The sequence below is a fragment of the Dipodomys merriami genome, unplaced genomic scaffold (genome assembly GCF_024711535.1).
Source record: "Dipodomys merriami isolate MVZ:Mamm:240054 unplaced genomic scaffold, mDipMer1.0.p SCAF_29, whole genome shotgun sequence".
NCBI lineage: Eukaryota > Metazoa > Chordata > Mammalia > Rodentia > Heteromyidae > Dipodomys > Dipodomys merriami.
This window is the reverse complement of record NW_027204381.1, coordinates 19,635,262-19,654,158: the sequence shown is the minus strand read 5'-3', so window position 1 is coordinate 19,654,158 and position 18,897 is coordinate 19,635,262. Positions and strand designations below refer to the sequence as shown.

Below are 18,897 nucleotides of genomic sequence, written 5' to 3'. Positions count from 1 at the left end.
TGTTGCCCAGTGTCCAATGTCTTCAAGATTGTTTAAACCTGTCCTGTCTCATCTTTTAGGAGGCAGAAGAGTGAATTCAATTGTTATTACTCCGTTGGGTCAATGGTAGAAATGGATTTTTCTCTTCTCTCTGGTTAATCTTTCCTCTCTTCTGCATTCCTCCTCTCCATCTAGACCCTACATCCTATACTGCAGTGCTTTGGTCCTTTCATCCGCCCCTTCTATCTTCTGAATCCCCAGTATCAGCCCCAGCTCTTGCTTGTCTCCTCACTTCGGCATCTGCCTCAGTCCTGTATTACTCTGCCTCTGTCCCAGGAAACCCGCACTGATTTCTGATTTCACCTCCACTCCCATCCCCTCTATCTGTCTTTCCAAGGACACTGCTAGGATGGAGAGCATTCCTCTCGATCTCAGTGGTGGGTAGAGGCGGACAGCATTGGAATCGGGCAGCCCTCCCTCTCTGTTCCAGCCCTGCCACCCCTTACTGTCACTTGGTTTTTGTTTTTTTTTTGGGGGGGGGTCTGGTCGTGGGACCTGAACTCTGGGCCTGGGCGCTGTCCCTCAGCTCTTCAGCTCAAGGCTAGCACTCTACCACTTGAGCCACACAGCGCCACTTCCGGCTTTTTTCTTATGTGGTGCTGAGGAATCGAACCCAGGGCCTCGAGCATGCAAGGCAAGTGCTCTACCACTGAGCCACCTTCCCAACCCCCTTACTGTCACTTGGGCAAATGACTTAAGCTCTCCTTGGCCTCACAATCTTTGTGTGTAAGATGACGATGACAGCATCTATTGTGTGAAGTCACTGCAAGGATTAAGTGAGATAAGAACACAGAAAGGGACTAACTCCGAACGTTACAGTATAATAGATGCTTAGTAAACATCAGTGATTATTGCTTTTGTTCGACAGAGCTCTGTCTCCCCCAGGCAGAAAACTATCAAGAATACCTGGGACCACATCTGCCATCCCTGGACCATCCCTGAGCAGTGGCTCCTGATGGAAAACATCACCGACTTCTGAGGCTAAGTGTTGGTGCTCAGAGGGAGGGAAAGAAGCAGTCCCTCCCCAAGGACCAACAAATAGTAGCTGCTGAGCCGTGCTCATCACAGCCGCTCTTTTCAGGCCTTGTCATATACATCAACAGCCCCCGTGCCGGTGGGGAGAGAAGCCAGCTTAGCTTGCTGGCTTGGGCTAGCCTAGGACAGCTCCCTGGTGCTCTGACCACCACCCCTCTTGCCCTGCAGGCTAAATGGGTGCTGTGGGAGACAGGGAACAGAGCTCTCCCACCCCGCTCACCGCCCCTGGCTGCTGCTCTACCTTCACTCCCAGCACAGCCCACATCCTGCAGCTTAACCACAGCCTGCCTCCGGCTGTGAGAGAGGGCAGGGATGGTGGCTCTCTCCGCTTCCCCAGCCCGGCTCAGCTGCTCTTCCTGACAGCTGTGGAAGCCAACCCCAAACCCCTCCTGCCCTTACGCCTTCCCTGTGCTCTCCTGAGACCCACCTGCCTTTCATGGCCTGCTTCTTTCTCACTCCTTTTATGAACTGACAACTCTACGAAGGGCCCAGCAGTCACACTCTCTGCCATTTTCTCTAAGTCAAACTTCTCTCTCTCTCTCTCTCTCTCTCTCTCTCTCTCTCTCTCTCTCTCTCTCTCTCTCTCTCTCTCTCTCTCTCTCTCTGTTTCTCTCTCTCCCTCTCTCATTATTCCTGCCTGGGTAAACTTCAGATCACTTGGCATCATACTGCAAGCACTGAAGTTAGTCAGAAGTGGGGAGAACCTGAGAGGTCTTAGGAAACAGGCGAGCCTCTGAGAATGTTCCAGAAAAGAGGGACAGTAACTAGGTATGGTTCCAGCATTCTGGAAGTCGGGGCAGGGGAGATGGGAAGTTCAAGGACAGCCTGGGCTATATTAGTGAGACTCTGTGGCTCATAAAAGACAAGACAGCAACTCTTCCAGCCAGCCAAATATACTTTATTGCTTTTCTCCGTTGGTGGCGGGGAACCCCGTGCATTAGCAGTGATGCACATTGTAACACCCACGGGCCTGCCGTGAAGGCCAGCTACGGGAGCTTCCCTGGCTCTGAGTCAGGACCCGTGAACGGGGCAGGAGCTCTGCCAACATTCATCCAGGAAATCCCCCCCCCCCCAAGCAGCTGGAAAAGCAGAAAGCTATATGCATGGAAGTGTTAGGAAATGAGGGACAAATGGTAGACAAGAAAAGGAGGGAACAGAGGCAGGAATAATATCCACGAGGGAAGGCAGGAGGTGACAGGGAGTCACGGACATAAATATCCTGACAAGAAGGCATGTGGGGTGTGAGGGCGTCCCTCACCGGGAGGTTTCCAGAGACAGCGAGACAGCAATGTTCTAGAACTGGTCACCAGCAGCAGAGAAGGCAGGAAGGAGGAAGCCAGGGGCAAGGCTGTGGGGTGTGAGTTCACCAGGAGGCTGAAGACCAGTTCTCTTGTGGCAGCCAAGACTTGTCCAGGGGACAAGGCCAGGGTGCCCAGGCCAGACCCGGGCCCATGGGAGGCCGTGTCTTCCGTGCAGTCAGATTCCTCTCTGATTCAGCCCAGAGTACAGGTCCCGCTGGCCTTTGCGGATGGGCTGGGAGTAAAACAGAGAGGGTTAGTGGGGTGGAGGAAGTGGATCGGGAGGAACAGAAGCACTAGGGCTCTGGCTGCAGCCTGGTCAAAGGGGGCTGGGTTCTATCAGGAGGCAGGCTTGACATGTAACTGGGCAAGGTCAGCTCCTCAGCTCTCCTGCTCAACGGGGGAGCGAGCCTAAGCAGGCCCTTGGTTGGTTACTTGCATCTCTAGGGACTCTTGTTAGGGTTCAATGGGGTCACTCATGGGAAGGTAAATACCAGATGCTTGACTGGCACTCAATACATATTTGCTGAGCGGATTCAGGTATGATAGGATCTTTAACACCCCATGAACCACGAGAACAGTCTGTGAACCTCCCCAAGGCTGAACATCAACCCTTCAGTTACCCAATCAGAGGTAGCAGCAGCAGCAGCAGGAGGGGCAGGGTGGGGGTGGGGGAGGGATGGCAGGAAGCTTTGGCTGTGTACCAGTCAAGTGTGCTCACGTCTTAATAACTAGCTCGCGGCAGCAGTGCGCGCTGGTGGAACTGGAGTCTATCCAGTTAGAATTTGCTTGTATTGAATTTTCCGCGGCTGTATCTCTCAGCCAATGAGTAAACCTCAGAGAGGGGACCATCCACCGCTCCCTCTGCCCCCCCCCCCGCACCTCCCCTGCATTGGAAGCCTTTGAGATGGTTCGGATCTGCCATGGAAGGGGGCACATGGGACCCCCGAGGGATGAGATGGCCAGTCTCCCCTGTCCCCACTTCCCCTGGCTCCCCCCCCATCTCTGTCCCATTACCTCATAGTCTGGGTTGGGCACAGGTGGGGGCCTCTCCTTGTTTTGTCCTGCAGAGAAAGGAAAGGAAGACCCCAATTTTACAGTGCTGAGGGCAGCCCCAGTCTGGCAAGGTCCCCCTTCTCCCCTCCTTGCTCCATCCAGCCCCCCCTTTCTCTCCTTTTTTCCACCTCAGGAAGAGCCTCTATTTTATTCTCATTATTTGTGACTTCCCTCCAATGGTGTCTTTGGTTGGGGGAAGGGAAAGGACAAGGCAGGTATTACCCTTCCCTTCCCCCCCCCCCAGTCTCTTCCCACAGTGCAGGGGTGGAGCTGGATGGCTGCAGGGTGCTGGCAGGTGTTTGCAGAGGCCAGCTCATCGATGCAGAGGAAGTGAGATCTTGGTATCCCAATGAATGCTCTAGAGAAGCTGTTTCTAGGCCGAGGCTGGATGCGCTCTGGCGAGAGTATCCTCCGACCTAGTTCTATGTCTTACCCCTGGGTCTGCTCCCTGCACCGGCCCCTCGAGTCACAGGTTTGGCCTTGGCCTTTCTGTTCTTGCTCCAGTAATAGACCAGCATCAGCAAGCCCAGAGTAACGCAGATGTCCACTATGATGATCGTGACCAAGGCCATCAGGTCTACCTCCACGCAGTTGTCGCATACTGCAGGGGATGATGGGGTGGGGCAGGAGGGGAGAAATGAGGAGTCACTGAGAAGAGGAAGGAACAAGTGAGGCCAAGTCCCCCCTTCTCCCCTCAACATGTACACACTCGCCATGCCAGAGTCCTCCCCTGCCGAGTGCTCGTCCCTGCCTAGCGACAGCAAACAAGTTATGGTCATGGGTAGAGGAGGTGGACCCAAGCTGTTCTGGGTTCAAGTCTCAGCTCCATTGCTTACTAGTTGGGGGAATTGTGAACTGGGTTTCCAACCCATAAAGTCCCTGTGTCCTCATCTACAACAACAATGACAAAAGTGGGCATAAAATGGTATGTCAACGGCATGGCCATCGAGAGGATGACGTGAAGAAGTCCTTGGCCTGTGCAGGGACTTCAGTACAGTGCCACAGACCTCATGAGCATTGAGTTAATGTGAGCTTGCATTGCTATGAGGTTTATTATGCCTCTCTTAGGACTTCTAAAAAAATTGTGGCTTTGAGTCTCCCTGGCAAGTCCTCCTGAAGAATGTATCTCTGAATAAAACATCAGATAAACGGATGCTAGTGTCACATAATTCTGGGTGTGATGTAATAAAAATAACAGAAGCCTGTCACGGAGGGAAAGTTATTTGCATTAGTTAATTAATAATTGAGTTTTAGGACTGGGATTTGAACTCAGGACCCTCTGCTTGCCAGACAGTCCTTATTACCATGTGAGCCACCCCTCAACCTTTTTCTGCCTTAGTTCTTTTTGGGGGATAGGATCTCGCTTTTTGGCCTGGACCAGGTGTGGACTTCAATTTTCCCACCCATGCCTTCTGAGTAGCTGAGATTACAGGCATGTACCACTGTTCCAGGCTAGGAACTTATTTTATTTATTTTTATTTATTTATTTGTCAGTCATGGGGCTTGAACTCTGGGCCTGAGCGCTGTCCTCAGCTCTTCAGCTCAAGGCTAAAGCTCTACCACTTGAGCTACAGTGCCATTTCCAGTTTTCTGGTGGTTTATTGGAGATAAGAGTTTCATAGACTTTCCTTCCTGAGCTAGCTTTGAACCCAGATCCTCAGATCTCAGCCTCCTGAGTAGCTAGGATTACAGGCATGAGCCATTGGCACCCAGCTAGGAACTTATTTTAGACCTAACACTGACTAAGGTTATCCAGACAGCCCATGCTGGTGTTCAATAAACTTTCTAGAATGGACTGATGCTGTGTGGCCCCATAGAGCCCAAGACTGAGTGAAGGACAGAGCATTAAAACACCTGGAGATGGCACACTGGTTTGGGAAAATCCTTACCTTTAGCTTTCAGGTAGAGGTATTGTTTCTTTGGTGAGTTACTTAAGTAGCACACATAGTAACCACTGTCATCCATTTCTGAAAATGACGGCAGTACGAGTTGCTCATCCTTAGCGGATAATACTACATCATTTTTTTCCCATTTTAGTGAGCCAGATTCAGGATCCAGAGGACAGGTCACTGTTACCCTACTTCCCGAGATGGAGACTTCATATTCTTTAAGCTCTGAGGAATGGGAGAGAAGAGAAGAGAAGTGGTTTACCTACTTCTCATTGCTTAGGGTTCGTCCCCTTCATTGCTGACTAAATTCCTCATAATCAAGATCAGACATCTTTTTTCTTCTTTTTCTTTTCTTTTCTTTTTTTTTTGTTGGTCATGGGGCTGGAACTCTGGGCTTGGGCGCTGTCCCTGCACTCTTCAGCTCAAGGCGAGCACTCTACTGCTTGAACCACAGCACCACTTCCGGTTTTCTAGTGGTTAATTGGAGATAAGAGTCTCACTGACTTTTCTGCCCAGGCTGGCTTTGAACCATGATCCTCAGATCTCAGCCTCCTGAGTAGCTAGAATTACAGGCGTGAGCCACCGGCTCCCAGCGAGATCAGACATCTTTTATCTCCTTCCATATGCTTTAATCTGCTATTTTTTCAAAATGATGTGATAAACTTTATATATTTTAGTGGGATTGGTTCTTCCAGTAAAATATGCTGATGGCTCACACCTATAATTCTAAATACTCAGGAGGCTGAGATCTGAGGATCACGGTTCAAAACCAGTCTGGGCAGGAAAATCCATGGAACTATTATCTCCAATTAATCTCTAGAAACCCAGAAGTGGTACTGTGGCTCAAAATGGTTGAATGCTAGCCTTGAGGGAAAAAGCTCAGGGAAAGTGCATAGGTCCTAAGTTCAAGCCCCACGACTGACAAAAACAAAACAAAACAAAACCGAACAAAAAAAAAACCCCTCTAACCAAACAACAACAACAAACCAACAATACCAAAAACCAAAACCAAATAGCTCCATTTTGTGTGAACTCTGGGTATAATAAACTCTCCATTATTTTTTGTTGTTATTGGAGGGACCATTGGTGTGAACATCTGAAATCCACTAATAATCCATGGAGGTCACCAGTGGGCTCACCCCCTCCCATTGCAGGCAGCTTTGTCCTGCAGGCGGAGTTGGTGGTCCATCCATACTTCATAAAACATTTGTGGCTGGCCCCCTGGGAAGTGTTGGGCTATGCCAGAGTCTTGACACAGCAACCAGGAGAGGGGAGGGGGGGATACTTAGAGACAGAATACTACTGAGTAAAGAATACGAAGTTTTGTGTTTGAATCGGATTTGCCCTGGGCTGCATGAACAAGGACAAGGCACTTACTCTCTCTGAGCCTGCTTCTTTCAAAAACAAAAATCTATTCATTGAGGCAGGGTCTCGCTAGGTGGTTAAGACTGGTCTTGAACTCTCCATCCTCCTGCCTCAGCCTCCTGAATGCTAGGATCACAAGTGTGCAGCACGTCCACACTGAACTTGTTTCCTCTGGAAGAAAAGATAAAACTCCCACCTCACAGGGTTTTATGAGAATGAAGCGGGTTCTCAGGGGCACAGGGGCTGACACACAGCAGGTGCTCACGGAGAGCGTTAGTGTCTTGCCTCTTTTCCTTCTTGGAGCTCTGCCAACTGAGCTCTAACACAACTGAGCTTGGATCCAGCTGCTCAGGCAGCCACCTGATTAAGACAACACAGACCATAAACAAGGCCTTCTCTGCTTGCCAACGACTGGGAATTAATGTAAGGATGATGCGTATTACGTGGACTTAATGTTTTGCAGAATTTTTTTTTTTAGAAATGTTGCACGAACCCAGAAACCATAAATCAGACAAAGCTAAAAGTAAACAGGCATTATACTCTACTTGGTAGGTCTTTCTGGAAAGCCAATAAGTGTAAACAAAATTGCTGACGACTTTGACTGGCACGGTACATTAGCAGAGCTTAGATATACACGTTCCTACAAGGACCTCAATGCCTATACTTAGAAATGGATGTGTTCCCACAGGGTTTACACACATCCCTGGCATTTCCTAATGATTAGGATGTAAGCAATCTCATTTGCATAATAGTATCATGTAAATCTGCATTAATCCTCTATGATTGAAATTAATTATCCTCTAATCTGTAGAATCAGGGTGTTAGAAGAAATAGATGAGGAAATTCAAGTAAGGCAATATCTAGAAGACGCATGCTCGATAGACTTTAATGCTTACCCTCTTTAGTCAATGTGTTGTGTATCTAACAACAGCTAGGTTCCACCTCCTGCCTTCTGTACATCAGATAATGTTCTAAAGACCTCGATGCGTTGCTCATTAAATCCTGATTTGTTTTACACAGGATGATGGAATGACACAGAACAATTTAATTCAGCAAGTAGTGCATTGAGGCAGGATTCAAACACTGTACCTCAGCCTCAGTGTTAGACTCATCTTCTCTGCCTAAAAGATTCCTCTCCCCTAAAGTACAAGCGAATTCTAGGATCCTCAGCTCAGGAATCCCAGCTCCTCCCCCAGAAGCCTTTCACAACTGCCTAAAGAACTGCCATCTTCCCCCTCTTTATACTTCACTTTATTCTGCATTCATTCCCATCATCACATCTAGTCCCATCAACACACCATATTGCCAAGCAGACAAGATTATTTCTGTGGAGAAGGAGTCATTCAACAAAATATTCATTGAATCTCTAGTATGGACCAGACTGGGCACCAGGGGAAATAGATACCATTTCTACCTTTAAAGAACTCATGGTTTGCCGGGCGCTGGTGGCTCACGCCTGTAATCCTAGCTACTCAGGAGGCTGAGATCTGAGGATCGTGGTTCAAAGCCAGTCCAGGCAGGAGAGACCGTGAGACTCCTATCTCCAATAAACCACCAGAAAACCGGAAGTGGCGCTGTAGCTCAAGTGGTAGAGCGCTCGCCTTGAGCTGAAGAGCTGAGGGACAGCGCCCAGGCCCAGAGTTCAAGCCCCACGACCGACAACAACAACAAAAAAAAGAACTCATAGATGCGCCGACACCCCTCCCCCACTTGTGTGTTTTTCCCTGACAACAAAGGATACATACGTGCACAGCCATAGTCAGACATGAGGGCTAGCAACAAATCTAGGCCCCTCTCCTATACAGTCTTTTGAAAGATGAGTGGATTTCCCATCTCTTAGTTCTGGTTCTTAGTGTTCACTACTGGGATTGTCCCCAGGGCCATCTTGTCCCACACTGGAAAAGGTTGTATAGAATGAAAATTCTCTTACCACTTTCTTCAGGGTCTGCAAAGGAAATGATAAAAAGCCATTAGCAACCTTCCCATTAGCAGGTGAGTTTGAGTCCTGCCCCATCTGGTTAGGACCCTTCCCTCCAGTGTTAGAAAACAATGGATCTTCATGTTTCCTTGGCTGCATCGGGTGAGATGCTCTTCATTAACTATCTGATGGCTGTGTGCAGAAGTGGCTGCTCGGGGTGCCACATGTTTGGTTGTGTGGCAGGAAATGGCTACTTTCCACAACATGGGTTCCTTTAGTTTACAGTGGCTGAGTGGACAGAGAAGCTTCCAGAATGGGGTAACTCCAGGGTCTACTGCGCTTCTGTGCCTGAGTAAATCAAGCTGGGGCATGTGTACACATGAACGCGCACATTCAGAATGCTCAGACACTTGATTTTGACCTGCATCCCAAAGCTGCCTGGGAATCACTCAAGGACACCAGAACGAGTGCATTCTAGATGGCCACACATCTTCTACAGAAGCCCAGGGAAGGAAAGTCTGTGAGACTTTTTTATTTTATTGTTTGTCAGCCATAGGGCTTGAACTCAGGGCCTGGGCTCTGTCCCTGTGCTCTTCAGCTCAAGGCTAGTGCTCCACCACTTGAGCCACAGCACCACTTCCAGTTTTCTGTGGTTTATTGGAGATAAGAGTCTCACGGCCTTTCCTGCCTGGGCTGACTTTGGACCGTGATCCTCAGATCTCAGCCTCCTGAGTAGCTAGGATGACAGGCATGAGTCCCTGGTGCCTGGGGTCTATGAGACTCTTATCTCCAGCAAACCACTCAGAAAACGGGAAGTGGCGCTGTGGCTCAAGTGGTAGAGCACTAGCCTTGAGCTGAAGAGCTGAGGGTCAGTGCTCAGGCTCAGAGTACAAGGCCCACAACTGACCAAAAATGGTAATGACACACCAAATGGTAAATGAAAACTGTTGGTATTATCAACTTGCCAATAGTCTCCAGGTTTCTTATTAAGACTTGGTATTTCCTGAGGTCTCTGTTGATTCCCTCTTTGGGGCTAGATTTCTGATGAAAGAGCAAAGGACCAAGGCAGAAGCCTCTTACTGGTCTCTGGGGAAGTGCAGGGGAGGCCCAGAGAAACTTCATTCACAAATGCAGTCAGTTCTGAGGCTGTCTGCCCCTTGTGTGACTGCCATAGTGTGACCTAGGCGGTAGAACAGAGCTTTCCGCACACCAATGCCCAGGCAGTTGTAACACAATGGTGAGGATTTGTGTATCTCAGCATAGAAAAGATACAATGAAAGTAGTCAGTGATACAAATTTTTCTGCTCCATTCAAATCCTATGAGGACCACTGCTGTTTATCCAGCCTTAGTTGACAGAAACATTGTTACTCGGCATGTGCCTGTGCCAAGAATGTTGGTTTCTTAACAAAGAAAGAAAGCATATCTTACCTTCCTGTCCCCAAGTGCCAACTGGAAAATAGAGAAGAACAATAGAGTTAGGACAAATTATTGTTAATGCCTGCAACACTCACGCATTATCGAATATCTAAAGTCCTTCTCAGGCTCTACTGGTTTATAGTAATTTCTGTACTTCAAAAAAAAAAGTGATAAGAATAAAGAGAAGAAGTAGTGGAGAATGCAGTCAAAAAATCCAATGTATATGGATGAAATTAAGAAGAGTGAGGGAAGGGGTGGGTAAAAGAAGGACAAGAAGCCGGGCGCTGGTGGCTCACGCCTGTAATCCTAGCTACTCAGGAGGCTGAGATCTGAGGATCGCGGTTCAAAGCCAGCCCAGGCAGGAGAGACCGTGAGACTCCTATCTCCAATAAACCACCAGAAAACCGGAAGTGGCGCTGTAGCTCAAGTGGTAGAGCGCTCGCCTTGAGCTGAAGAGCTGAGGGACAGCGCCCAGGCCCAGAGTTCAAGCCCCACGACCGACAAAAAAAAAAAAAAAAAAAAAAGAAGGACAAGAGACAATGTTGAAAGGGTTCCCTTGAGCAAGACATATTGTATTCATAAACTGCTTTGTTAAACGGCAATTCCTTTGAACAGCTACTGAAAGGTAATAATAAAAAGAAAAAAAACAGAAAAAAATTAAAAAGTGATGTTTAAACTGGGCATCAGTGGCTTGTGCCTGTGATCCTATCCACTCAGGAGCCTGAGATCTGAGGATTTCTGTTTGAAGTTCCCCCATCCCCCAGCAGAAAAGGGTGTGAAATACATTCCCATTGATCAGTCAGAAGTGGAGGTGTGGTTTAAGTGGTAAAGCTGCAGCATTGAGAGAAAAAAGCTAAGGGACAGGTGTTCAGGCTCCAGCACCAGGAAACTCCCATCCCCAAAGAAAAAGGAGAAGAAAAAAGAAAAGAAAGTGACTTTTACTACTGGGTCTTGACCATGAATTTGGATTCATTTCAGGAAGAAACAGAATAAAGAAACGTCTAGCCTATAACACGGAACACATGCTATTCAACAAATAAAACTTAGAAAAAGTTGAGGCAGCTTTTAAGGTCACTACAGAAAGCATAAATGAGTTTTATAAACCAGTTTCCATTTTGAAAAGTTGTTTCTGACTGAGGAAGAGAAACAAGTTCTTGGTTGCATACAAATGCTGACGTTCTTGTTCTGTCTCTGTCAAATGGCTCAATTTTTCCATTTGTTTTCTGCTTGAGTCAGAGGAGAAAATATCTGAAACCCCAATTGCTCATCAACTAGAGTCTGGGTATTGAGAACTGAAGGCATTTATCCTGGGTCCTCTGGGTCAACAATAACTTCGATTCATGACAGTGATCAGTTTCTCCTTATTGCCTGAGATTTTGATGTTTACCAACAGCCTCTACAGTAGATGAGACATTCTCCCATCCCCAGACAGACTGGGCACATTTTCTTGATGCCATATTTCTAGAAGTGTGTTCCTTGGACTAGTCACAGGTAAATAAGCTTGGAGCATATTACAAATATAGAATCTTACAGAGTGTGGTGGCACATGCCTGTAATCCTAGCACTTGAGAGTCTGAGACAGAGGAAACTGGAATTCAAGGCCAGCCAAGGTTACACAGTAAAACCCTGTATCAAAGACAAACAAACAAAACCCAGAGGGAATCTCCTGAAAGAGACTTCATTTTAACAGGGGTGGGTGGGTGTTGTGTGTGTGAGAAGTTGGCAATGAAGCAGGAAGTGGAGACATCATGGTGGCTGCTGTGACATGGGAGTTCCGGCTACAATTGCATTGTCTGGGCCTTTGATATAAAAGCATCATGAGCCATTTTGTCTTAGTTAGTGCAGTTGTCCCAAGCCCAGGCATGAATAGACACAGTTCTGGTTTTCTTTGTCAGCTTCAGCACTTACTAACAGCATGATTTGAAAGAAGCTATTTAACTCCTCATTTCATCTGTAAATAGGCAGCAATTGAAGGGTTGACTCCTGCCTAATTCCTTAGGTCAAGCAAAGCACCAGGTGCACGCTCACCTGCTTGTCTGCAGGAAGGTCATTCCGACCTTGGCCCCCAGGAGACCATAGCCCTTCACCCCAGGAGACCATAGCCCATCACCCCAGGTGAGCATTCCACTCTGGGCCTGGTCCAGGACACTGCCGTTGGTCTCCAAGAGACCGTAGCCCTTGTTTTATTTTTCTGCTTCCACGTGAGGATCTATATAAGCTCACCCCCAATCCAGTCCCTCACACAACTTCCAAACCCATGGGAAGCTCTGTGCCTTTGCTGGCAATAAGCAGTCCTAGCCTACTGATGATTGAGTTCGGCCTATTCCTTTTCCATTCACCTCCATTTTCCTAACAGCATTAAGGGTTCAATCACTGAACACATACAAAGAATAAATGGCAATGCTTCTCTGCATTATTTATCTCACCCATACTATGCCAATATCCTTGGATATTTATCATTTTAGATCCTACCTCTCTTCTCAAAGGACTGAACTCATTGAAAGTTCTTGGTCCCCACCAGAAGGACTGAACATTAGATACTAAATTTGCTACACCCTGGGCAGAGTTCAGGTTCAACAATGTCTCCTCCAAACACTGGCTCTGCTTTATGTGTTAGTTCTTAAGGTTGGGTTAGCTTACTGCCAGACAAGCTTGCTCTTGCTGGCAGAGAGACCTCTGTTCTGAATTGATACGATCATCCCAACTTCCCTTCATTGGCTGCTCCTGGAATGGTCCCCTGGTACCTTGGCTTTTGTTGTTTTCTTTCCTCCAGCTCTAATCCTCCATCCCCTTCAAGCACAAACAGTTCCTTTCCTCTCCTGGTGTGTGAGGGTCTTTGGTATCTTGTCTGATTGTTCCAGGTGAGGCTGTGAGCCTTCTAGGGGCCTGGGGAAATCTGCCCTTTCTTCATTCCATCCTACTTACCTGCTAGGAGGCAGAGGCCCACAATGCTCCAGGAAATGCTCCACTGCATCCTTCTCCCGCTCTGCTAAGATGGCGGAGATGAGTCGGCCTATCACTTCTGTAAAGGAAACCAGACAACAACATTTTCAAAATAGCCACCGGATCTAAGGACCTAGGACCCAGTGTTTCCAAGGCTGGGAAGAAAAGGGGGGCTTTCTGTAAGAGGAGACTCACCATTGTCTGAAGCAGACACCTGAGTCAGGGCTGGGAGGCGGGTTTCTGAGCCCTACACAGGAAGTACATAGGGGCCCACAGGAGTCTACGTCACTTGGCAAGGTTCAAGGCAGAGGCCCCACAACCTCCCGGTGAGGGCTTGGCAAACACAGAAAATGCTGTGGAAAGTACTGCTGCTTGGTGGTCCAGGCCAAGCACATCCTGGCCTCTTTTCTCCATCTGCAACAGAAAGACAGAGAAGCACTGAGCACTAGAGACTTTGTTTCTTTATGGTGCTTAGGCCGTGGAACAGCAGGATAGAGCCACCTCATTAACCAGAGCTTTTAGTTTGAAAGTATGTGTTGGTTTAAGATCGTGGCATGAGTCAGGCATACCTGTACTCATACCTGTAATCTTAGCTACTCAGGAGGCTCAGAGCTGAGGATGGAGGTTTGAACGTAGCCTGGGCAGGAAAGCCCATGAAACTCTTATCTCCAATTAACTACCCATATATTCATGACATGATTAAGCCCTGTGGATGAAGAAAGGAAATATGAACATGAAGCAGACAGCTTCCAGAGAGCTGTGATGTTAAGAAGGGACGCTGGCGGCATGGAGGCTGGGAGGAGGGGGACCCTCATTGGTTCTCTCCTGGCTTGGGTGCCACAGTACCAAGTAACAGCTCTTAGTTTCAGACACATGTCACACCCTGAGCACAGTGGCCTTTCTTGTTTGGTATTACATCTGAATTGATGCCTCAGCTGTATCGTCAAAAGGCAGTTAGTTCTGTTGATCCATCCAGCTATCAGCGTCAGGGCAGTGTTGTGTACAGCTGTATTTCCACCGACATATCTTTTTTCAGACTTGAATCTGACTGAGCCCAGGTCTAGCTTAGTCTACCGGTTTGCAAGGTGTGACCTGCAACTCAAGGAAACTTCTTAGAAATGCAAAATTTGGAGACTTACTCAGCTCAGAATCAGCAACTGTCAGGGCAGGACCAGCAATCTGTTCAGTGGAAACAATGCCCACTGAAGATTGAGAACAACCACTCTAAATCAGATGTCAATTAATAGGAAATCTAGAAGAATGTGTTAAACCATACCATGATGTAGACAAAATGCACATGCATACATATACACTATGAGAGACTGTCAGAATTGTAAATCATTTCCTCCTCTCCCTCCTCCTCCTTCTCCTCTTAATCCTCCTCCTTTTCTTATTTTGAGACAGGATTTTGTTCAGGCTGACCTCAAACTATTTGTGGTCTTCTTGCTTGAGCCTTCTGAAGGGTAGAATTACGGGTATGGGCATGCACTACCATGCCAGCCTTATGGCCTAGCTTGCTCCTCTCCTCTCCTCTCCTCTCCTCTCCTCTCCTCTCCTCTCCTCTCCTCTCCTCTCCTCTCCTCTCCTCTCCTCTCCTCTCCTCTCCTCTCCTCTCCTCTCCTCTTCTCTCCTCCCCTCCCAGCTCCTCCCCCTCTTCCCTTCCCTTCCCTTCCCTTCCCTTCCCTTCCCTTCCCTTTCCTCTTTCTTTCTCTGTTGGTAGCCAGGATTGGGGCTTGAACTCAGGGCCTGCTGTCTCTTAGCGTTAAAAACACTAAAAGACTTTTGCTCAAGGCTGGCATTTTAGCACGTGTGCTACCTCCTGTTCTCAGCTATTTGCTGGCTAATTGGAGCCAGCCCAGGCAGACAAATCCAAATAACTCAATTTCCAATCAATTAATTGGCAAAAGGCTAGACTGGAGGCATGGCTCAAGTGATAAAGCATTAGTGCTAAGTGAAAGAGCTGAGTGTTGAGTGTATAGACCTGAGTTCAAACCCTAGTACTGGCACTACCCAAATTAAATAATGAATGAGAAAGTTCCAAATTCTAGGTTTCAGATTGCAACACAGTACCATTCTTGGTCACTCAGTTAAGAATTCAAGTTTATAACACATAAATAAAAGTAAGGGACATATTCTGGAAGTTATTACTGAATTCATAATATGTTACATATGATCGATAATACACTATCAGTTTAATTTGGACATTTGTTGTATTATAGATTCGATTTGCTCCCTTCCCTTAGTGGTAGTTCCTAGGCTTCAAACAGTGTCAGGTGGGATGCTTTCCTTCAGTGTAGACATCTTAGTCTTAGAAAAAAGTATTAGCCGGGCGCTGGTGGCTCACGCCTGTAATCCTAGCTACTCAGGAGGCTGAGATCTGAGGATCTGGGTTCAAAGCCAGCCCGGGCAAGAAAGACCCTGAGACTCCTATCTCCAATAAACCACCAGAAAACCGGAAGTGGCGCTGTAGCTCAAGTGATAGAGCCCTCGCCTTGAGCTGAAGAGCTGAGGGACAGCACCCAGGCCCAGAGTTCAAGACCCACGACCGACAAAAAAAAAAAAAAAAAGAAAAGAAAAGGAAAAAAAAGAAAAAAAAGAAAAAAGTATTAGCTACAAAAACAAACCAAGTGAAAGCTGGGGCTATTTAGGTCTTCATCTTTCTGCTTTCTTTAGGCTCCACCAGAGGGCGCTCTACACTGCTGGTGTTGGGCTCAGAGAATGTGAAGCATTTGCCTATCTAGCAAATGTGCGCGGAGCCTTATTGTGAGCCTAGCATTTAGGGACAGAGAGAATTAAGACACAGGCCCTGCCCTCAAGGGACTCAGCCTAGAGCAGAGGCAGACAGATAGACAATAATGACAGCATAATGCAACCAGGGCCCTCATAACGTGTTGCAGGTGCTAAGGGAATAATTACTCTGGCTCCAGGGATCAGGGAATACTTCATGGAATGTGAAAAGCAAATAAATATCAGATGGTCAACAAAGACAGATTAGTATGTACAAATACATCACAAGCAAGTAGTTTGACATTAGAAAAGAATAAGATTCAAGGAACCTGAGGGATAGGAGAAGAGGGGCTGGATAAGTTGGCAGAGATTAGGTCACAAAAGTCTGAAATTTGTGAAAAGAGTGAATGAATGTCCACATCCAAAACTCAATTAGGAGGGATCTTAAAGTAACTATGGGGGTATATACATCCTTTGTCATAATTATGCACAAAATACGTTTCAAGGAACTTTATCTTGTGTGTGTGTGGGGGGGGGGGTGTTGGTTTAAATTCAGAGTCTTGAAATGGCTAGCTTGGCACTTTACCTCTTGAGCCACGTCCCCAGACCATGGGACTTTATCTTTTAGGATTTGATTATAGGCTTCACAAAGTCATCATGCTCTTGACTTGGTAATCAGTGTTATTTAATCCCATACTTTTCTGCCTCCTTTGGATTTGTACGACTTTTAAATTTGCCCAGAAACCAAGCCGGCCCTTAAAAACATTGTGAAATAAAAAAAAAAGAAGAAAGTTCTGCCAGTTATTACAGAACTATTTGAAAGAATGCCTGCATTGTTACAATAAATACCCAGGTGACAATTATATATATGTATATATTTCTTTTAAAACTCCCATTTCTTCTGGGTTACTGCCAGTGTTGCTCAGCAGACCTTGGTGCTGGGTGAGATTTTCCCAATTCCTCCCCTTCCTGAAGCTGGGGTGGACCCTCGTTTGCTTGGACAAGCAGCTGGCTCCCTTCCCAGCCAGAAGCATTCTGCGCTAACAAGTCCAACCTGCTTGCTACCCCGAAGGCCTCAGATCTCAAAGGGAAATGAGAGGCCGGAATGCTTGGGTGTACTCAGCACCTGGGCTGAGTGAGATACTGAAGTAAGCTAAGTGCTCATAAGGGCCGCAGGCTCTGAGGATTTCCAGTAATACTGGGTTTTAAGATTGAGAGGCATTTCTAGTCTGTGAAGCATTTTGAGTCAGAAGCATAGGCTTACAATGTAAAGGACTGGCAGAGTCTTTAGAAATCACTTGCTCCAGTCTCAGCTTATAGATTTAGAAATGAGAAGCTGGGACTTGGAATAGGTAACTCCACATGGTATGTTTGCCTGGGAGAGCCCTTCTACTGGATAAAAACCCCAAACCCCAGGCACCTTCCATGCAGTTGATTTGCACCCAACCACCCACCTCAACTCCTTAAGATGGACTTTTGATTGGCTAATCACCCTTTGTGTATGTGTGTGTGGTGCTGGAGCTGAACTCAGGGCTAGGATGCTCTCTCTTTCTGAGCTTTTCTGCTCAAGGCTGGCATAGCTCTACCCCTTGAGCCACAGCTCAACTTTGGGCTTTTTGCTAGTTAATTGGAGATAAGAGTCTTATAGACCCTCCTGCCTGTAGGGTGGCTGCACGGTGATTCTCAGACCTCAGTCTCCTGTGTAGGTAAGGCTGACAGTAATTTTAAAAAATTTAAAGTAAATTTTTAAAAATTTGTTGAGACAGGGTCTCACTATGGAACACAAGCTGGCCTCAAACTTGTGATTTTCTGCCTCAGTTTCCTAAGTGCTGAGATTACAGGTGTATGACGCCATATAATTACTTCCAGTTTTTATATTCATCTTCTTGAGGATAAGTGATAAGTTCCTGGGTAATCTGCAGACTATATTTGGAAATGTAATGCCTTGGGGTTTTTGTTTGGTTTTGTTTTTGTCTTTTTTGTTGTTGTTGTTTTTTGTTAACAAGGAAGTTCTGGAGAGATTCACAGAGTGTAAAAAGACCGGTTGGTTCCATGTTAACATACTATAAAGGTCTGGAGGAAGTACTACAGATAAAAGCAAACCAAACATGGTTGCATTTAGTTTAAACTAGTATTTCCTCTTATGGAGAGTCTTTATGTTGTTGTTAATCACGGGGCTTGAACTCGGAGCTGTTCCTAAGTGCTTTTGCTCAAGGCTAGCACTCAAGGCTATACCACTTGCAGCCACAACTCCACTTCTGGTTTTCTGGAGCTAAAAGTCGCATGGGCTTTCCTGCCTGGGCTGGCTTTGAACCGCAATCCTCAGATCTCAGCCTAGGATTATAGGCATGAGACACCTGGCTTTGGAGAGTCTCTTTATTCAATACTTACTAACCCTGGTGTTTGTCCTAAGCTTGGTTCAGGATGTGGGAATGTGGCAGGGCTCCCAGGGTTTGCTGAAGTTCTAAGAATGTTCCTGATGCTGGTTCTCTTGTCCACATCTACCCTGGGAGCCACCCCTCCTGCCCCACTGCCCGAATGACAGATGCATACTTTCCCCACCCATGATGCCAGCTGCCGTGGCAGAAGACCACGTGTGTGCAGCCCCTTGCCCCTGACGACTGTGGTAGAAAGAGCACAGAACAAGAGGAGCTCCAGCAAGTCCAAGACCCTGGACAATGCTGCTGAGGCCAAGGCCTGGAAAACAGAATTGCTGATTGCATGTAAGGTCTTGCCTGGAGTGCTAGCCTCGCTTCTAGTTGCGTTTATTCTAATTGCAAGTTCAGCTTTCCTCCCTAAGTTAATGTCTGTTCTCAGAGGTAAGTGCACTGTCTCCGTGGTGTTTATGGAGCAAAATATTTGATGGTGTTGGCAGAGATAAAGCGTTCCTTTTGCCTGGCCCGGTGCTGTTCTTGTAGATTCTATCTTCTAATTAACCAACAGATTTTCTTCCAACCCCTCTCAGTGTTTATTCAAGGAGTGCTTCGTGTAAACACTTTTGCTCGCCGATGCTTTAATTTTTAATGTGTGTATGTAGGTGTAAAACCCCATAACAATGCCTGTAGCCTTTAGAAAAGAAAAAGAGCGAAACTTCTTTAGTATTCCGGGTAGGTGTCCATTGCCTTTTTCCCCCCACTCTCATTTAAAATTTCCATTACTTATTAGTGTTTCCCCTAAACGACTAGAATTTAATGAAAAATTAGAGACAAT

At 46.9% G+C, this 18,897-nt stretch overlaps 1 protein-coding gene across 1 annotated transcript; it reads right to left on the bottom strand.

Annotated features, from left to right (window-relative positions):
* Positions 1 to 1,951: 1,951 nt before the first annotated feature.
* Cd3e (CD3 epsilon subunit of T-cell receptor complex) lies at positions 1,952 to 13,223 on the bottom strand. Its single transcript, XM_070038583.1, has 8 exons — positions 13,156 to 13,223; positions 12,943 to 13,039; positions 10,030 to 10,050; positions 8,613 to 8,627; positions 5,318 to 5,542; positions 3,862 to 4,029; positions 3,390 to 3,436; positions 1,952 to 2,607 (listed from the first exon to the last, which is right to left on the bottom strand). Exons 2-8 carry the CDS (start codon positions 12,989 to 12,991, stop codon positions 2,551 to 2,553), a joined length of 582 nt encoding a protein of 193 aa, XP_069894684.1. The 5' UTR covers positions 12,992 to 13,039; positions 13,156 to 13,223; the 3' UTR covers positions 1,952 to 2,550.
* Between the last annotated feature and the right edge of the window lie 5,674 nt (positions 13,224 to 18,897).

Coding starts and splice junctions, on each gene's coding strand:
- Cd3e (XM_070038583.1), bottom strand. CDS start 12,991: ATGCAGTGGAGCATTTCCTGGAGCATTGTGGGCCTCTGCCTCCTAGCA. Junction 10,051..12,942: donor GGGCCTCTGCCTCCTAGCAG/GTAAGTAGGATG, acceptor TCTATTTTCCAG/TTGGCACTTGGGGACAGGAA. Junction 2,608..3,389: donor TGCCCAACCCAGACTATGAG/GTAATGGGACAG, acceptor TTTTACTCCCAG/CCCATCCGCAAAGGCCAGCG.